Source organism: Otolemur garnettii, unplaced genomic scaffold (assembly GCF_000181295.1).
Source record: "Otolemur garnettii isolate 467f Iridium unplaced genomic scaffold, OtoGar3 scaffold00011, whole genome shotgun sequence".
Classification (NCBI taxonomy): Eukaryota; Metazoa; Chordata; class Mammalia; order Primates; family Galagidae; genus Otolemur; species Otolemur garnettii.
In genome coordinates, this window is record NW_003852406.1 from 11569087 (window position 1) to 11590184 (window position 21098).

Sequence of the window (21098 nt, forward strand, 5' to 3'; positions counted from 1 at the left end):
CCTCCCAAGTAGCTGGGACTACAGGCGCCCGCCACAACGCCTGGCTATTTTTTGGTTGCAGCCGTCATTGTTGTTTTGCAGGCCCAGGCTGGATTCAAACCCGCCAGCTCAGGTATATGTGGCTGGCACCTTAGCCACTTGAGCCACAGGTGCCGAGCCCTAGCTATTTTTTTCTTGTGGTTTGGCCGGGGTCAGGTTCGAACCTGCCACCCTTAGTGTATGGGGCTGGCGCCTTACTCACTGAGCCGCAGGCACCGCCCTTTCCACATGTTATTTCATGAAACACCTCAACGAGGACATGAGCCACCTTATCCCCATTTTATAGCCAAGAATACTGGAGCTAAACTGGGTGGAGCTGGGGAAGTGACCTATCTATGCCAAGATCCCCCTCAATTTGACGTACAAGCCTTTCTCTGTGAATGTGCATGTGATCTATTTGTAAAATGGGTGGAAATTTTCGCATCCACCTTGGAAGTGCTTTATATGACTCTCTAGGAAAAATACAAAATGGACCAATAAAAACTCAAAGCAAAGATGATGAATAGTCAGCACAAAAAATGGTTCAGAAGTAAACAAGTGAATGTGGTTTGAAGGCAGCTGGTCTTGATTTGTTGTCTCTCTTTGTCTGGGTGGACGCTTAGGAGCCAGACCTCTGCCACCCAACCCTCCTCCTTCTCACAGCCCCAACTGAGCAGAAACACCATCTCCAGCTTCGAATCCCAAGGGAGGGACCATTTACTCCCCAGTCTTCAGTGCCATGTGCAATAACCCCAAAATGAAATACAAGACTTAGCACCTGAACAGAAGGTTTAAAATATGAGCCAGGCTGATGGCTCATGCCTGTAATCCTAGTACTTCAGGAGGGCAAGGTGGGGGTCATTTGAGGCCAGGAGTTTGAGACCAGCCTGAGCAACATAGTGAGACCCCGTCTGTACGTGAACATTAAAAAGTAAATTAGCTAGGTATAGTGGTGCATGCTTGGGGTCCCAGCTCCTCAGGAGGCTGAGTAGGGAAGATCGCTAGAGCCCAGGTGTTTGAGCAGTGATTGCACCATGCACTCCAGCCTGGGTGATAAAGATACACCCTCACTAAAAATAACTAATAAAGTAAAATAAAATAAAATAAAATCGGAGTCCTTCATTCCCGTATTGTAAGAATGTTCACTGATATTTCTTATCATCTTGGGTTTCGAGTAAGTCTTGTTTCCCTCTTCTTCCCCAGACCTATTTTGGGAGCATCATAGGAAATCCACTGTGACTCACAGAAAGGATGAGGAGGCAAATAATTCCCAGCTTCGTATAGGTCATTCCAGAGATTTGCTGGGCTTTAGATTTCCTTCCAAAAGCCCACGAGGTTAGAAATCAGAGAAATTCAAGAAATAAGTAGTGCAAAAGGAGTGCAAGGCCAAAAAACATGAACGCATGTAGCACAAAACACAAAAAATGCCCTTGGTGTGTGATGTCTGATAGGGGTTCTTTAAGCAAACAGGTGATGGTGTGTGTGTGCCTGTGTGCTGGTGTGTACACGCACATGTGCAGGAAGGTGGGGGAATGGAGAGTCAAGGGATGGTAATAAAGCAATGGAGAGGAAAGTAAGAGAACGAAAAAACCAAAAATCAATCCCGGTTTTAGATATAAACCCCCAAAGCTCAACCGAATCAGAAAAAAAAAGTATTAAAATTATCGGAGCTGTTTTAATTATATATGAAAACTTACACGTTGAAGAGAAAGAGCGGGGCTAAGACCACAGAGGGAGTTGTGTGCGGTACTGATAAATCACTCCATCCCATTTTAGAAAGAACAGGAACTGTTCTGTGGGTTGCTTAATGGCGAATGACACAACATTTTCATTTTATATTTGGAAATGAAATTCCTGTGAGGCTACAAATAACTCAAAGTGGAAAATTGCTACCACACAAACTTTTCATAAATGGGCTCTATCTATGTGCGGTGCTTATTTACTGGATAACCTTTGTGGCTCGGCAAACCATTCAGTGGCGGCCACTATCATCCTGGAGTCCCAGGCTGATCCTCCCAGGCAGGCAGAGCAGTGACTGGTCTCAGAGGAGAAGAAAGGAACTTGGAGATCAGGATTTGCTTAAACTCAAGTGTTTCCATTTTTACCAACCCTCTGAGTCCCCACATTATTTCCCTTTGGTCTGGTGACTAATTTTGCAAAGTTCATCACTGACTCTTGACATGGAGTCTTGTGATGGTTACAGGAAACTCAAGAAAGGAAGATGCTGAACCGTAGCCTCAGCAATTTCTCCAACCTAAAAAGCAATGGACAGAAGACCTGGAGGGCTTAGCTCTACACACAGCCTCCTACAGACACTCACTGCGCTCACCGTGACCACACTGTCATCAAGAAAGACAAAGTTTCTCTGAACTAATTCATCTGGGGAGGTCTAAGAAGTTTGTGAACTGTAAATCCCCTCTGTGTGAATGAGTACCTTCCTGGTAAGCAGTCGTGTTTTAGAAGCTCGGAGATTTCTCTTCCCACCTTCCATTGCCCTCAAAGTCCTTTCCTGGCCCTCTCATGATCTTCAAGGTAGGATCCTGGGAATCCTCACCCCGGGATTCTGCTCTACCTTTAAGGAGCATGTGTGTGACAGGTTTAATGTCACCTAGATGAGGCTGCAGATTCACCCAAGCTTCCTTTGTGTGACAAAGAAGCCCCTTTCTAGCTTAGACCCTTTAAATGGTGTACAAAACAGAGTCCCTGCCCTCAAAGAGATCACCACGTGGAGGGGAGAGAGACAGCCAGTGAGAAAAGAAACCGCCCTATGACGACCCCTTCTGCACCTGCAGGAATAGCGGGGGCCGTCACAGGCTATTTAAACTGGGAGGGAAGGGAAGTCTTCTTGGAGGAGATTTAAGGCATGAAGCAAAAGATGAAAAAAGATGCCAGAGGAGAAGGGTGGGGTATGAGGACGGGATCAGGGGAGTGGCGGGTCAGGCACTCACAGATTCAGGGGCTTTGATGAACACTTTGCTCCTCCCCAGCTGGAACTGATCACTGTCCATGTTGACGGACTGCAGCAGGTGCAGGACGCCTTGCTTCTCGTCTCCTCGCCATGAGGGCCAGGTGGCTTTGGTCAGGATGGCATACCTGTGGGCACACAGGGGAGAGGGGGGGGTCAGACTTGGGTGCACCCCCTGGGCTTTCTGCTGGGGCAAAGCAGTGAAAACTCTGCTGGTGCTGCTGGGCTCTTGCTGGGGTGCTGCCCATCCAGACCTCCGCTGAGTCTGGGACAACCACAGCAGAGCCATCGCCCATTGTCTCCCTTTCCCACCATTTCCATGTTAACACCCAGGTGAAAATCTGCTTTCCCTTTCCGCCACTGTCTAAAAATAGTATCGCAGACGGTCACCAGTGACACTCTTCAGGCAAAATGCAATAGGCTTTTCTCAATAATAACCCCCTCCCCCGATTTCTTTAGAGCACTTAACAGTTAATGCAAAGAGTTTGTCAAGCTCCCTCTAAGCAGCTGTTATTACTACTGTGCATCAATGTTCATCTGTTTTTTAAAGTCTTTTAACTTTTACTACTCAAACAAGCTTCATTCTCTTACTTAGCTTTCTGATTCTGTGCTTGTGTCTTCAACACTTTCACAACGATTTTCTGCTCCTTGATAAGGAAAGCACGCTTGATCCTGTCGTGAACCCATTTTGCACACATGGAACCCCCACGGGCCGTGGTGATGGGTTTTTTGTTTTGGCAAATCTGGTAAGAACTTTATATCTCACAGCATGAACCCTGTGACGCCTGCCTGGGCACACGCCACATGCAGATTTTGGCGTTTCTCCAACCTTCTTGGTATAAAGGTACACACCATTGCCGGGGGTTCGGGACAGCCTAGTTTTATTAGCAGCTGTATTGTAGGAAAGCCCACCATGGTATCAAACACTGCACCATTCTGGGAGCCTCTAGACAGCGTCCTCAGAAGAGGAAAAAGCATCAACTTTCATTTCTGAAATTCTGTGCATCTAGAGTCAGGCAGCCCTTGTAATCCGGCCCCCAGAGGTTCTCCCTCTCTGGGGGGACGGCCTCTTCTTCACACTGGGCTCGCTGGGTCCTGTGGGGATGGCCTCTTCTTCATGCACACGGAGCTCCTTCCCTCCTCAGAGGCTTTGCTCATGCTGTTCCCTCTACCTGCTGTACTGTTCTCCAAGCTCCTCACTGGGCTGGCTCCTGCTCAGGGTGACTCACCTTCATGACACTTCCAGATGGGCCTTCTTGGCTCACCCAGTAAAAACTGCACCTCTGTTTCTTTCTCTTATAGAAAATGATACTTTTCCTTCACCCTGAACGCGCCTGAGCTGGTCTGATCTTGGAAGCTAAGCAGGGTCGGTTTTTACTTGGATGGGAGAAAATGATACTTTTCCTTCGGAGCATGTACAGCAATTTGTAATTACATTGATTCATGTTTGCGTTTATTTGGTGAATCTACGCCTCCCCTGTGAGGATAAGAGTTCTGAGAGTGGATGCCACATCTGCACGGTTCACGCTGTACACCCAGCACCTTAATGACACTGGTCACACCACAGTCGTAACTAACATTCCTGCCTAACATTTATATGCGGTGCTCTCTCTGCAGCTAGTTCTGCTATGGGTGCTTTAGACATATGATCTCATTTTATTCTTTTTTCTTTTTTTTCTCCTGACAGAGTCTCACTATGTTGCCCTCAGCAGAGTGCTGTAGTGTCCCAGCTCACAGCAGCCTCAAACTCTCAGGCTTAAGCAATTCTCTTGCTTCAGCCTCCCAATTAGCTGAGATTACAGGCACCTGGAACAACGCTCAGCTATTTTTTTGTTGTAGCTGCCATTGTTGTTTTTTAGCAGGCCCCGGGCTGGGTTCCAGCCTGCCAGCCCCAGTGTATGTGGCCAGTGCCCTAACCACCGAGCAAAAGGCATCAAGCCAGATCTCATTTTATTCTTAAAATAACTTGATCAGGTTAGTGTGCCAGTTTTCAGAATAGGAGGCAGAGGCAAACAGATTTTCCCAAGGTTACTTAGCTGTGCCAGAGCCGGGATTTGAACCTCAGTCTGTCTCTATAATTGTGGCACTGCATATACGCTATGAATCAACTTGTATGAAAATATTTCCTTTAAAGATTATATAGTCTGCTGTTTGTGCCTGGTCGAAACATTACTGTTTATCAGAGGCTGATATAATGGAGGAGAAAGAGGTACATTATAGGATGTCAAACACGGTAGGAAAAATCAGAGAAAAAGCATGTGGGTACGAGTATGGAGGGTATGGCCCACGTGCATGCACATCTAGGGTGCAGGGAAAAGGCATCCAGGCCTTGAAAGAAGCCAGGATCCTGCCTTATTCTCAGAATTACGATCAGCTAAAGAAGGGAATCTTGGGTGACCCTCACTTTAGGATCCAGAGCTTCTGTCTGGCCAGCTGGCTGGGACCCAGGCGATTCTAGGAACCTTCTCTGCTCTCCAACCTCCTTTCTCTGCTTCCCAATCTCCCTCCTCCAAATTCACATCTTGCCTTTTATAATACAAAGTGTCACTGAAGGTGAGTCACTCCTTATTCTAGGAGATGTAAATCCTGATTAGAGATGAAAAGTTTAAAAATGAAAATGCCCAACTGAAGCCACCGATGAGCACGAATACATTTCATATGTGGTATCAATGAAGTTAACTAAAGGGATTAAGCCACATATAAATGACTGACAGCAGAGCCCTTCTGGGTATGATTGGGGGAGCTGGGGAGCACACAGGAAGGTACTGGGAATCTAATGGAAAGAGGGGAAAAAGTCCATGGAGGGGAGGGGTGAGAATGGAAAGAGTAGATCTTCAAGGTTGACCAGTGTCTAAAGGTGCAATTTTTCCTGACTTGATTGAATCAAAATTATAAACTGAAATTATCTTACTGGGCAACTGCAGACAGGTCTCTATTGTAATTCACAATTTTCCTCTTTAAAAATAATGCAGTATTCTCTCATTTGATTTGTTTTTATAGCACGTAACTTCGCAGACTCTCTCTCTCCCTTATCCCGACCGGGCCTCCGGGAGTGCAGAGGAATTGCCTGGTGCCGTCTTTGCTTCCAGGAAGCCTGATGCGTCCTCACCCTACCCTGTGGTGTCCCACCGGAGAGGCCGGGGCTCAATTCTAGCACAGCGCTCTCCCACCAAGTACAACCAGTTCCCTGTTTCTCCGGGATATACTGGTGGGCACAGGTTGCACAGGACAGTGCTTAACTGGTGCCCGCGATGACTGTGGAGAGACAGTGATAATAGCTACCTTTCCTTTCATCAGGCATTTTCAGCTTAACACTCAAATATGCCACTCTTTCCTATCAGAACCTTTGTGCCGGCTCTTCTCTTCTGCCTGGGATTCTCTTATCCGCCTCTAGACTGGTCAGTTCCTTCTTATCTCTGGATCATCAATCCGATGTTTCCATCTTAGAGGAAATGCAGCTCAGATACACCAGTGACCTCCGGCTGCCGGGGCTTGGGGTTACGTATGTCTCTGACCTGGACACCCATAAAGATCCTGGCAGCCCGCAGGCCACTCTCTCCCTCTCCACATCCCCGGCTTCCTGTTCTTTCTTCTCTCCCACTCTGGTGTGAAATGTCTTGCCTGACAAGGCCCCCTTCTTCACACCCTCATTCTGAGAGGTGGAGTCAAGGTCAGAGGAAGAAGGATGCTGGTGAGGAAGTGTGAATTGTGCCACTAAATAAACTTTGCGAGTTTCTTGTGTTCCTACTCCATTTTTCTTCCTAAGAATTCGAATCTGCATTTGGGCTTATTTCTCTCAACTACAGGAACAAACACACATTGCGTAGGCCAGAGAGGTGGAGAGGTGTTTTTCTGGAGAATATATATATATGTATATACATTTAACACTTTTTGAAGGCATGAATATTGAGAGAAGATGGTGAAAAGGGTTCTTCCCACTACAGCTTAAAGTAGTTCAGGATTTACTTCAAGAGCACATGGCCCACTGGTGGAGAAATTAAGGCATCTTTTGATTTTGCTCTCCAATACTCAGTCAAGAGAGATGGTCTCCAACTCTAGGCTGCAGATGGGTACTGGTCCAGTGGCCTGTTAGGACAGGCAGCACAGCAGGAGGTGAGCAGCAGAAAACCATCTATATTTATAGCGGCTCCCTGTCTCTTACGCAGCTGCCCGAGCTCTCACCTTAGATGCCCGAGCTCTCACCTTAGATGACCGTAGGAGCTCAGACTCTAGTGTAAATTGCATGCGAGGGACTTAGGTTGGGCGCTCCTTAAGAGAATCTAATGCCTGATGACCTGAAGTGGAGATGTAATGTGCTTGAATCATCCTGAAACCATCCTCCTATCCCCCCAGTTTGTGGAAAAACCGTCTTCCATGAAACCAGTCCCTGGGGACTGCAGATATAAAGGATTTTTAGAGGGGAAATGAATACACACTAAACACACAAACTGTTTTCTAAGCCACCACTAGGCTAGGAGTGTATCACTGGTCTGTTTCAGCCTGTGAGTTATCTTTCTTTCTAGAGACAGTGTACGATACACGCATATGTGGATAGTAGTGCTGGGTATTAATAAATCCTTTCTGTTTAAGCTTTTACTGACTGTTTCCCACTTGGCAGACTTTTGGTGGACACTTAGAACAAAAATTGATAACCAAAGTCTTTCCTCTCAGCCTTGGAGAGAATAAAGGTACGAGATGGTTTAATTACTTTCAGGGCTCCACAGAAGGAGACCGTCAGTGGCAGACTCTAGCTATATTCTGCATGACCAGAATCCCAGACACACATACTTCATGGAATATGGGGATGTCTCTGGAGAAATATTCCCTGCCAGTGGGCAAAGTGGACAGCTTTATTAACAGTTTTAAATACAGTGTAGAAGACTGAAAATGTACTTTTTATTGAAGCATACATTTTCTTCTAAACTTTATTTTGATTGCCCTCCTGGTATTCTCAAACCAAGAGAGGTCTGACAATAAAAAATGCCCATTTATTTATTTATTTTTGGAGACAGAGTCTCACTCTGTCACCCTGGGTACAGTGTTGTGGCATCCTAGCTCATAGCAACCTCAAACTCCTGGGCTCAAATGATCCTTCTGCCTCAGCCTCCCAAGTGGTTGGGACTACAGGTGCCCATCACAATGCCTGGCTATTTTTTCTCTTTTTAGTAGAGATGGGGTCCCACTCTTGCTCAGGCTGCTCTTAAGCTCCTGAGCTCAAGTAACCCACCCACCTCAGCCTCCCAAAGTGCTAAGAAGCCTCACTTTTTTTTTTTATAAGACAAGACTATTTGTCTTTTCTCAAAAGAAAAGTCACAGCAGGGGAGCTAAGAAGGGGTGCACTGAAGGATGGAATCATTTCAATAAAAGCTCCTTAGCATAGGGAGTCTAACAGATTTCACTAAACTCCTACTCAGTGGGAGACACAGCATGAAGCGCCACAAACGGAATCAATGAAGTCATTTTGCAGCTTAAGGGAAGGAGCTGCTGCAAACAAGCATCATAATCCCCAAGACCCTAAAAGCAGAGCGTGAAATTCTTGCTTTGCAGGACTGCACAACTCACAGCATTGCATACAGAAGTTGGGTCAGTTTTTTGTTTTTTATTATTTTTTTTTGAGACAGAGTCTCACTTTGTCACCCCCAGTAGAGTGCACTGGCATCATAGCTCACAGCAACCTCCAACTCTTGGGCTCAAGCAATTCTCTTGCCTTAGCCTCCCAAGTAGCTCACACATGGCCACAACACCTGGCAATTTTTAGAGACCGTCTTGCTCTGGTGATCCACCCGCCTTGGCTTCCCAAAGTGCTGGGATTAGAGGCAGGAGCCAGCATGCCCAGCCCCAAATACCGAAGGCAGATTTGGTTTTTCAAAAAAAAAAAAAAAAAAATCAAGATTAAAATAAAGGGGGGGGGGAGTCTGATCAATTCTTCTTATTTTTTTTTAGTGTTTTCTGAGACAAGGTCTCACTCTCACTTCTGGAATGCAATGGTGCAATCACAGCTCATTGTAACTGTGAACTCCTGGGCTCAAGTGATATTCCTGCCTAAATCTCCCAAGTAGCTGAGACTACAGGTGTGGACCACCATACCTGGCTAATTTTATTTATTTTTTGCAGACACAGGATCTTACTATATTGCTATCAAACTCCACGCTTCAAGCAATCCTCCCAATTTGGCCACCCCAAATTCTGGATTACAGGTGTGAGCCACCACACTCGACCACAGTTTTTAATAGTAATGCCCATTAGAATGAATTTGCAAATATTAAAAGAGATTTTAAGTCCATGAAAAATAATGAAGGACATAAAATTACAAGTGCTTTGGAAGTGCCTTTGCGGGCAAGCCTTTCTGAATCGGAGAAATGTGGAGGAAATGGGTCTTTGTTCATTATTTTTTCATTTGATTTTTTTTTTCCTTCTTAATTAAAAAAGGGTATTTCCGACTCTGGGAGGCTGAGGTGGGGGGATCACATGAAGTCGGGAGTTTGAGACCAGACTGAGCAACAGTGAGACCCCATCTCTACTAAAAATAAAAAAAAACTAGCTGGATGTGGTGGTGAGCTCCTGTAGTCCTAGGAACTTATGCAGGAGGATCGCTTGAGCCCACTAGTTTGAGGATATGTGAGCTAGCCTGAGCAACAGAGTGAGACTCCATCTCAAAAAAAAAAAAAAGGTAGCCCTCCTCCCCAAAACTCTTAAGCCAATGGCTCTCAGCTGGCTGTGCCCCCACGGAACATGGCAATGTCTGAATATACTCTGGGTTGTCACAACTAGAGGTTGGGGGCCCCTATTGCTATTTAGTAGGTTAGAGGCCTAGGAGGCTGCTTAACCCCCTACGGCACCCAGGACAGTCCCTCCCAGCAAAGGCTCATCCAGTTTAAAGTATCAATAGCCGAAGTTGAGAAACCCTGTTTGAAGCTAGTGTGACCGATTTGTTTAGGGAAGATTAAAATCTTATAACTGACACCTGTTGTTTGTCAACAAATGGATGGTGCTATAGCAATGCAAAAGTTCTACAAATTTATTTTCTCATCTTCCTAAACACTTCTTTTATACAGTCTTACATATTCTTACACTATTGGCCCCTTCCATTCAAAGAAGAGAAGGATGAATTTGATTCTCCGTCTAACTCCCCTCTGAAAGTACTGGGAAAGTTGAATGTGTGGGGACTGAGTTAATGGGGCCTTATTACATGGAATGATTGGCCCTTTGTTAAAACTTCTAAGGGACAGCTGTCCTAATCTCCTGGAACAAACACCAGCCCTAAAAGAAGAACTCCTATTACAAGTTTTAGGTTTCAGGTGGGTACAGGGGCTCACATCTGTATCCTGGAGGCTGAAGTGGGAGGATCTCTTGAACCCAGGAGTTCAAGGCTGCAGTGAGCTATGTTCATGCCATTGCACTCCAGCCTAGGCAACAGAGTGAGACCGTGCCTCTTAAAAAAAGTTCTAGATTTCAAAGACAGTAATTGATCTCTTCACTTTGCCAGTTCTTTGTTTTATAACATTTGAATTGTAAAAAATCCTTACATCCTGCTCCTGTGTCATTTCACTCGGAAAACATAATTGTTTTCCGATCAAAATGCTAAATCTAGCTTCCTTCTTACTATTATTAATTTTTTTTTAGTTTTCCTCTTTCTTAAAGGAAATGACATAGATGTAGAAAATATAGTGGAATGCCATAGAATCATTAGAGAAGTTAGAGCGATATAATATTTTGAGGTCACTCAGTTTAACCCTTTTCAAAAATAACACACAGAGTGAACAAGGTACGTACACATCCTGCCAAATATATTTTACAGGAAATATAAAAATCAGTTTACATTTATTTATGCATGGACTATACAAAAATTTTGAGGTTAAATATTTTAAGCTTATTGTCTTCAGTGGCTTTAAATATTTTCTTTCTCTCTCTCTTTTCTTTGCAGTTTTTGGCTGGGGCTGGGTTTGAACCCGCACCTCCCGTATATGGGGCCGGCACCCTACTCCTTGAGCCACAGGCACTGCCCCAATATTTTCTTGAAATTGTTTTCATATTTTTAATTTGCTCAGTCAAGTTTAACCTCAGCTCTTCCTATGTCACAGTTTTCATCAATTCTTGAACTTATGTGTTACACTAAACAGCCTGCTTGTGGCTACTGATTTATTATACAATAAATAATGATAAAAAGAATTCTATTACTATAATGATAAAAAGAATTCTATTACTACTCAATGGTAAAAAGATAACATGCCCAATTAAAACATGGGCAAATGACCTGAACAGACATTTCTCCAAAGAGTAAACACAAATGGGCTGAAAGACACGCTCAGTATCATTTGCCATCTGGGAAATGCATTTCAAAATCATGAGACACTACTTCACATTCGCCAGGCTAAGTTAGACAGTAAGTTCTGTTGGTCAAGAACTGGAAAAATGAGAGCCTTGAGATACTGCTGATGGGAAGGTAAGATGGTGTATCCACTTCAGAGAACAATCTGACAGTTCCTCAAAAAGGCTAAACAGAGTTACCGTAGGACCCAGCAATTCCACTTTTAGGTATATACGTACAAGAAATAAAAACATTCAAACACACAAAAACTTGTTCATAGCAGCATTTCGTAGTATCCAAAGAGTGAAAATAACTGATGTCTGTCAGCTGGTGGATGAAGAAGTAAAATGTGGTATAAACATACTGTGGAATATTTTTTTGCAATAAATAGAAAAGAAGGACAGATATGTAAGAAATGTGGATAAATCTTATGTTACGTGAAGGAAGCCGGTTCCAGCGGAAATGTTTATGATTCTACCTATATGAAAAGCCCAGCACTGGCAATTCTGTAGGAACAGAAAGTACATCAGTGACTGCTGAGGGCAGGGGGCAAGGGGAGAACTGGGGGCTGACAGCAAAGGGACGTCTTACTTCTTTTCAGAGTAAGAAAATACTCAAAGGCCAGGTGGCGCAGGGGCTCACATCTGTAATCCTAGCACTGTGGGAGGCCAAGGCAGTTGGATTGCCTGAGCTCAGGAGTTTGAAACCAGCTTGAGCAAGAGTGAGACCCCGTCTTTACTAAAAACAGAACAAAATGAGCTGGTTGTTGTGGTGGATGCCTATAGTCCCAGCTACTCGGAAGGCTGAGGAAGGAAGTTCTCTTGAACCCAGGAGTTTGAGGTTGCTGTGAGCTAGGCTGATGGCATTCAAGCCCAGGTAATAGAGTGAGACTCTGTCTCAAAAACAAAAACAAAAAAAGTTCTAAAATTAATTGTGGAGACAGATACATAACTCTGTGAATATATTAAAAGGCATTGAAATGTGTAAATTGGATGGTGTGTGTATTATAGCTCAATAAATCTGTTTTTTAAGAAAAGGTCGAGTCACTGGTTCATTACCTCTGCAGGAATTTTTGGAAGACACGCCGATAGGCATAGCCAGCCCTTCTCACGCGAATGTTTTCCTTCAGACCCAGATATTCTACTTGATGCTTTACCCTGTAAAGAAGAACACGGGGCCTGGACATTACTGGATAATCCTGGTACCCAAATTCTTACCAGTAACGCTCCACCCCCAGCCCTCAATTCCAATCTGCAGGGAAACATAGGAAAAAGATTACAATTCACAGTGTCCAGACGCCGGACTGACCTCTCAGATTATATAACTCTAATTTTAAAAAATTTTACTGAACCCTAACCCTACTGAAACACAGCAATTATACAACAGGGCATTATACAAACCCCATATACCTATCACACAGATGACTTTTGACTTAAATGATGCTAGAGCTGTTTTCATTATTGAACTTAAATTTAATATTGATTCTAGACTTAGTGGGACTATAGTTATAGGCTTTTCTACATCAAGTTGAGAAAACGTGTAGAAAACTATTATTTCAGACGCCTGTGCTAAATATGGCTTAAAAATATATCTAAACTATAGTTTTAGTTGGTTTTAAATAATAGTAAAACTCTAATGAAGTATTTTGGAAAATGGTTGCAGAAACCTATTTAACCCATGTTCTCATAGATAAAGATTCTCATGTCAGAAGAAAAACCTCCATGTCCCCATGTTAGGGGCACTGGTTTAGTGGACCTGGGAGGCCCAGGGTGGATCAGGGACAAGTGGCCTGAGAAAGCCCGCCTTGTGCTGAGAAGCACAGTGTCCTGGGTGCTGAGACAGGGATCCCAGATACTCAATTCTGACAGTCTGCTCTGGGGAGCTGAGCTGGGCCTGGACTGTGCACTGTACACACAGGCTGAACAGAAACAGGTAAAAACAGGAGGTTGGAAAACTAGAAATAAAAAGTAAACCCTCTCTCTCTCCCCCTTGCAGGTGGGATGTCAGAACTGTGCTGCAGTAGGAAGGTAGCCCCTCCGCTCCCCACTCGCTACATTGGGGGTTACCTGTGCTAAGGATGGGTTCCAGAGAATGGGCCTTTCCCGACCTGCTGCGCTGAAAAGACAACCAGTAGCATCCTCCGTGCAGTTTGACATGGGCGCTCGCAGCTGTCTGCCAGCAGGGCTCTCCTGAAAACTACCCTTGCCAACTAAGCTTCATCCTCACTGATGCCTGTGTGCCAGTCATACCTGGTCCCTAGGCTAGGTGCCCGGGACAAAGAAGGACCGCGCCACAATTCCCACTGGAGCCCATGTGGACAACACAGGCTTCCAGGGCCAGGTTCCTGGTGCAGCCCTGGCTCTCCCATCATGTGACTTCTCTATGCCTTTGTTTCCTCTCCCATAAAATGGGGACAGTGGTGACATAAATTCTAAATTTCTAGGTGGGTACCTTCCTTGTCAAGCACTTAGCCAGTTCCTGACATGGGTGATATAAAGCTGTTACTGTGCTAATATATCCCCCGTTACAATAAGTCAGTGTTCTCAACCTTCCTAATGCCGCAGCCCTTTAATACAGTTCCTGTGGGTCGTGACCCACAGGTTGAGAACCACTGTAATAAGTAAACCAAGGCAGGAGCGTAGAGAAGGAAATGGGTTTTCACAGTAGGAGGAGGCTCAGAGCAGTGTTATGTGCCTGGGAGGATGAGTTGGATCCAGCAGGTGCGGAGGATAAGCCAGGCAGAGCAGAAGCCACAGGATGGGAAAGGCAGGGGCCACAGGGCTGAGAGGGGACGAGGGGGTCAAAGGAAGCTGGGAGATGGGGCACAGCCTTGACCACGATAGGAAGGATAAGGACAGTCAGTTTGAAAAGTCTCCACGCTAGAGCCAACATCCAGAAATGGTGATTCCTTCAACCTTCCAACTAATTACCTCTGAAAAAAACCTCTATATGAGAGCGTTAATATTCAATATCCACATTTGTCAGGGTAAGTCAGAGAGAGATGATTATTCAGGAAAATAATTAATGTTCCTTTGTCCCATCCTCCAAATCTAAAACCCACCACTGGCCTTTTCTCTAGTAAGAAAAAGACACACGCATTGCCCATTTCAGATATTTGCTCATTTTAAAGTACTTTTCATAAATATTGGCTTCACTCCAAGGTTTTCAGCCAGAGAATGCATCACCATTTAATTCAACCAGAAACGTTCCTTTCCCATGAATCACATAGGGAAGAATATTTCTCATGTTAAAACATTGTTTCATTCATTATTACTGCCCCCGTCAGGACATTTTCTTACAGAAATTTCCTCCAGTAGGATGATCAGTCTAGCAAACCCTGTTAAAAATGTTTAAAATTTCATGACATCAAAGGGACAGGACTTGGTTTTTGCTTATTCCTGGAGCTCCGTCCCCTCCTTAGTAGCCACTGGCCGGACAATGAGCAGTTGTCGCCTTGGTCCTGCCAACTCCACCTCTCGGGAGGAGTCCTCTCTAAGAGTGTCCTCAGCCATTAACTCAAGTAGGTCAAGACTTGAGAACTCCATGAGGACAACAACACAGAATCCGGGGCAAACAACATTGCCAGAAACCAAACAAACACACATTTGCAACAGGAAAAGAAAAAACCCCACACCCCGTCAACTTGTGAAATGAGTAACCCTCTCCCACCAGGAATTTCAATTGAGCGTGTGATCCCTGCCGGCAAAGCGCACTGCCCTTTCGCAGACCCCAGCGCTCCACGCTAACGGGGGCGGGGGGAACCATCTGTCATGCGATAAATCTGAACTGACATCAAGGGTGAAATCCCTAAATCGATCCGACTGGAAATATAAATCCACACTTGACCAACTAACACCTTGAACTTCCTAAAACCAGTTTACTCGAGTGCATGTTGTAAGTTCTTTGCTGAAATTCAAGTCAGAAAAAAAAAAAAAGAAAGAAACACTACCCACATACTACGAGGACTTACTGAATAAAATATGTCACTGTTTTATTAAATTTCTCTACTTTCTGATATTCCAATGAATCAGTTTGGATTTTTAAGAAGGTAGCATCAGGGAACTTCCAAGCAGGAGCTACTAGAAAAGTTCTATGTTCGAGGGGCGCTGAGCAGAGCCATCTACTTGGGGTGGAGGAGGGTTGTGGGGAGGAGTTGCATTTACAGGGCAAGTAAGAAGTTCTGGGCTGGGGTGGGAGAGACAAAAGGAGTTGAAGAAGGGGGGTTGGGCTAAGACATACCCTTAGCAATACCTATGCTTCCAAGACTCTTAGGATTCATCTCTGAGGTTGCAGGTGACACCACCCTCTACTAGGTGTGTACTTGTGCACATGTGTGTGAGCAGGGTGTGCATGAATGGGCACGTGTGAGGGTGAATATAAAAGTGAGAGAGACAGAGGCAGACTGACGGCATGCGGGAGCAGGTCTGGAAGCCGTCCTTTTACCAGACTGAAGGAGACCCTACCCTAGACTGACCCTCTCATGCAAAGAAGCAGAAACAGCTGAGGGCCAAGGAGATGAAGTGTCTTGTTCTAGCTACTCATGGACGGGCCAGCATCAGGACTGGGTTCTCCCCAAGGGCAACACCTAGGCATCATCACCACATCACCTACATGATTTTTTTTTTTTTTTTTGAGACAGAGCCTCAAGCTGTCCCCTTGGGTAGAGTGCTGTGGCATCACAGCCCACAGCAACCTAATCTTGGTTTTCCTGTGGAAGTTAAACCTTGATTTAGTCACTTCACAACCTAAGAGTGGCTGGCAATTCCAGTACGCTCACATCCAGGGCCGTGATTGCGTGAGATGGCCAGAATCCTCTCTGCTGTTTGTGTCCTCCACCCCTTCTCATGTTCCTCTGGACAGTGACTTTGGGCCTTTTAGCAATGTGTCTGGATCCTCCAGCTGGACACAAAAACTAAACTCTTTAGGTATCACCGGAACATCTTCCAACTCAGCACTCTCACTTCCTCCCACCTAAGTCACATCCCTAAATGCCAGCTGTAGTCAGTGAGGCTTTCTCAGAAGTCAGTGAGGAAAGGACTCCCACACGCAGCTCCATTTACAATCACCAAGGGGTGGAAACAACCGTGGTGCCCATCGACCCATGACTGGATCAGTGCACCGTGGTCTATGTATACCATGGAGTACCATTCAGCCATTAAAAAGATGGAGACTTTACCTCTTTTGTATTTACTTGGAGTTCTTAGTGAAGTATCACAGGAATGGAAAAGCTAGTAGCCAGTGTACTCACTACTAATAAGAAGCCAAGAGACCAACTGCTACATGCCCACAGAAGAGAAAAACTCAATTCAATTCAGTTTGGGGGTGAGGGGGCAGAGGGCAGAAGAGAGGGGGACTGGTGTGCTTCCAACTAATGGGCACAATGTAAGAGTGTATGGCACACCTCGTGGGTGCAGGACACAAGCACAGGGACTTTAACTAACTAATGCAAACTTGGTAACCTAATCGTTTGTACCGTCATATAGGAGAGGGGAGGGGAGGGGAGGAGTCCCAGATGGTCACTCTGCTCATCAACACAGAGCTTGGGGGAATTACAGAGCCTCCAGCGTGTCCCCAGTGTCTTCATGAGGGGCAGTCAATGACAGATCGTGTTTCTACCAGGTCCTGGGCCCTTCCCTTTCAAGCCCGAGCTAGGCATTCTAGGCCACATCCTGTGGGTGCCGCTGGGGGCTAAGCGTGCTGAGAATGTCTACACAGAGCCTCGATCTGATTTTAAAACCATCACGACTCTGCACTAAGAAGGTTTGGTTTTGTTTTGTTCCATGGGCCCCAGGACTAGCCAAGATCAACATTATAAACTGCTAATTCTGAACTGAATGGCACTGCTAACATTTTAGGAAACGACGAGGAGGGGGAAATATATATAGCCTTCTTCCTGAAGAAGTGAAGACACGGGCTAGGACAAACACTCGTGTGGGCAATTTAAACTGCTCCTTCCTGTGGCGCAGGCTGGCTCCTCTGGACCAGAGGGAGAAACGTGCCGGGGCCACCTACACCGTTTCGACCTGCCGCCTGCCGCTCCATCCTACCTGCTTTCCTCCCAGTCTCTGGGCTTCTTGGTTTCGTTGGGTTTTATGCAGCGAATGTAGTGGGGTGTGCATTTCATCAAAGTGCTTACAAGGTCGTTGGCTTGTTTCTGGAAAGGAAGAATAGCGTTAGAAACCTGGAACTCGCCCCTGCCACAGAGCCGATTTCAAAGGAGACCTGTAAAACTCTAGGAATTAATAGCCAGGAATTAATCTTCATGACAATGTGTTCATTAAGCTTAAGTCAGGTCTACTAAACTTTCTTCAAACTCTGCTGACTTTTATGATGATTTTATCACTCTTAAATGGGTTTGAAATTTAATCTTTGAAAGCAACTAGGCATTTTTAGTACAGTTAATAAAAACAACAAGAAAAAACCCGGAAGCCCTGGTTCAGCGCCTGTAGCTCAGTGGTTAGGGTACCTGCCACATAACACCGGGGCTGTTGGGTTTCAGCCCGGCCCACCCCTGCTAAACAAAGGAATGAAAAAATAGCCAGGTGTTGTGGCCGGTGTCTGCAGTACCAGCTATTTGGGAGGCTGAGACAAGAGAATCGCTTAAGCCCTACAGTTGGAGGTTGCTGTAAGCTGTGATGCCACAGCACTCTACCAAGTGCAACATAGTGAGACTCTGTCTCAAAATAAACAAAACCAAAAGCCCAGTAAATCTTCACATACCATTCTCTTCATGTGCTATAAGGAAGCATGTCAGTTATTAATAAATTAGGTTTGTTTTATACTGATTGAGAGCCTTTGAAAATACATTGTTCTTATTAACTTTTTGCTACCCCATAATATTTATAACGCTAAATTGTCAAAATCCCTAACATTCTCTTTGCCGGCAGTCCAACTAATGAAGAATCAATTTATTTAGAAAAGTAGTTACAGCATAGGAAATTCATGAAGATCTCAAAATCTCAAACTTCTATAAAGAAGTTCATTCAATACCTTACTCAATATGTTCTCTTTCTTTTTGTTCCTTTTTTGTTTGTTTTTATTGTTTGAGATTCATTGAGGGTTCATTCATTCATTCACAAAGAATTAGGTTAAACTGATGGCATTTGTTGGGTAAATTCCCTCTTATTGTTGTGTCCTGCCCCCAAGAGGTGTGCCATACACTGTGACCCCCCATGCTCCTCACCTCCCTCATTCCCGCATTCCCCTAATCCCCTATCAGGTATTAAATCATCCGCTGCCTTCATATTAGAATTGAGTACATTGGATTCTGGCTTCCCCATTCTTGTGATGCTTTACTAAGAAGAATGTGTTCCACCTCTATCCAGGTTAATACAAAAGATGTAAAGTGTCCATCTTTTTTAGTGGCTGCCATTCCTGGTGGGCATGTAGGTTGTTTCCACAATTTGGTGATTGTAAATTGAGCTGTTGTAAACAGACTAGTGCAAATATTCTTAGGATAAAATTATTATTTTTTCTTCTGGGTAGATGCCTATTAATGGATTGCAGGATCAAATGGGAGGTCTAATTTGAGTGCTTTGAGGATTCTCCATACTTCCTTCCAAAAAGGTTGTATTAGGTTACAGACCCACCAGCGATGTAAAAGTGTTCCCTTCTCTCCACATCCACGCCAGCATCTGCAGCTTTGAGACTTTGTGATGTGGGCTATTCTCACTGGGGTTAGGTGATCTCTCAGAGAGGTTTTGATTTGCATTTCTCTGATAATTAGGGATGATGAGCATTTTTTCATATTTGTTAGCTATTCACCTGTCTTCTTTAGGGACGGTTCTATTCATCTCTTTTGCCCAGTGATATAAGGGATTGTTGGCTCTTTTTTTTGTTGATTTGAGTTCTCTGTAGATCCTACTTATCAAGCTTTTGTCCAATTCATAGTATGCAAATACCTTTTCCCATTCTGATGGCTGTCTATTTGCTTTGGTTGTTGTTTCCCTAGCTGTACAGATACTTTTGAGTTTAATTAAGTCTCATTTGTTTATTTTTGTTGTTGTTGCAATTGCTACTCAAATCTTCTTTATAAAATCTTTTCCCAGGCTGATATCTTCATTTATTTACCCCACACTATCTTTGAGGATTTTTATAGTTTCATGCCTTATGGTTATTTATTTATTTTTGAGACAGAGTCTCACTTGGTCACCCATGGTAGAGTGTGGTAGCATCTTAGCTCACAGCAACTTCAAACTCTTGGGTTCGAGTGATCCTCTTGCCTCAGCCTTCCAAGTAGCTGGGACTACAGTGCCTGCCACAATGCCCAGCTATTTTTTAGAGATGGGGATCTTGCTCTGGTTCAGGCTGGTCTTGAACCTGTGAGCTCAGGCAATCCACCCCCCTTGGCCTCCCAACATGCCTTAGATTTAAATCTTTTATCCAGGCCCTGTGCGGTGGCTCATACCTGTAATCTCAGCACTTAGGAAGCTGAGGTGTGTGGATTGCCTGAGTTCACAGGTTTGAGACCAGCTTGAGCAAGAGCAAGACCCTGTCTCTGAAAAATAGCTGGGCATTGTGGTGGGTGTCTATAGTCCCAGCTACTTGGGAGGCTGAGGCAAGAGAATCACTTAAGCACAAGAGTTTGAGGTTGCTGTGAGCAGTGACTGCACAGCACTCTACCGAGGGCAACAAAAGTAAGAATCTCAAAAACAAAAGCAAAAAACCCCCACTTTTATCCATCTTGAATCAATTTTTGTAAGTGGTGCAGGTCCAGTTTCAGTCTTTTACATGTGGTTATCCAGTTCTCCCAGTACCATTTATTGAATAGGGATTCTTTCCATGTTCTTGTTTGGTTTATCAAAGATCCAGTGGTTGTAAGATGTTAGTTTTATCTCATGGTTTTCTATTTGGTACCTATGCATTGTGTATCCAAAATGAGTTAATGCTGAAAAAGTCATATAAATAAAGCTGACATTGCTTATGAAGTATTTCAGGCCATGAGAATCTCAAGTGTTTTCCGAGGAACTGAGAGCAGAGCTCACATCAGCATTCCCAGCACACAGCTGAGCATACCCTGTGGGTCCACGGATGTGGCTCACATGCAAACCCTACTTCCAAGCAAATCAGCATGAAGAGAGAAAACCTCTAAAAGCAAATAGTAAGAAGGGATCTTGGAAGCCAGAAAACCATTACAAAGTCAGCAGAAAAGATTCGCTTGCAAGAGACAATCCTCTCTCAATTAGGGCTTTTCTGTTTTCATGGGTTTGGGAAATCTGAAACCCCTGAGAAAAACTACTGGATAAATTCAGAGCGAGATGCTCATTGGTGAAGTAAGTTCTTTGTTTAAATGTGCAGAAAACAGTGTCTTGAAATTGAGGACAGACAGAGATACAAAGGTTGCACAATTAAAGCAATCTCCTGTGATGAAAAAGTAAATTGCCTCTTATCTTCTTTGATAATGTAGATTGCGCTTGAGAACAAATCTGAATGATCTTTGCAACATATCAGGTAGAGCTGGAAAGGGACTGCAGAGCTGCTTATAACAAAGCTTTTTTCTAAAGTATCCAAATCCTTAGTTTTTTAACTGTTAATTTTAGATTTCTGTTTTTCATTTAATTTAAATGTTTAATTTCTAAGAATGCCTTTGCAGACTCTTCTGTCTTCAGCACTTAAAAGCACACCTTCTTTTTACCTTAGCATAAAAAAAACATACAGAGGCCTAGGGTGACTTAAATTCATGTGTTGCTTGCCACAGTTCTCTCTAGCTCAAAATAACAGACAGCATTTACTGAGTTAAACATTATGGGCTAGACACCCAGATGATCTCATTTATGCCTCACAACAACTCAACAGGTAGGTACTGTT

At 44.3% G+C, this 21098-nt stretch overlaps 1 protein-coding gene across 2 annotated transcripts in view; it reads right to left on the reverse strand.

The window, feature by feature from the left end:
• The window catches only part of MYO1E (myosin IE), a 229500-nt gene that overhangs the window by 41111 nt on the left and 167291 nt on the right, over positions 1-21098 (reverse strand). For both annotated transcript variants that reach the window (XM_003784390.3, XM_023509954.1), the window contains exons 17-19: positions 17339-17445; positions 12350-12448; positions 2967-3111 (exon numbers count right to left, since the gene is read on the reverse strand). In XM_003784390.3, the coding sequence (XP_003784438.1) occupies positions 2967-3111; positions 12350-12448; positions 17339-17445 (351 nt within the window). The remainder of the gene's footprint in view (positions 1-2966; positions 3112-12349; positions 12449-17338; positions 17446-21098) is intronic.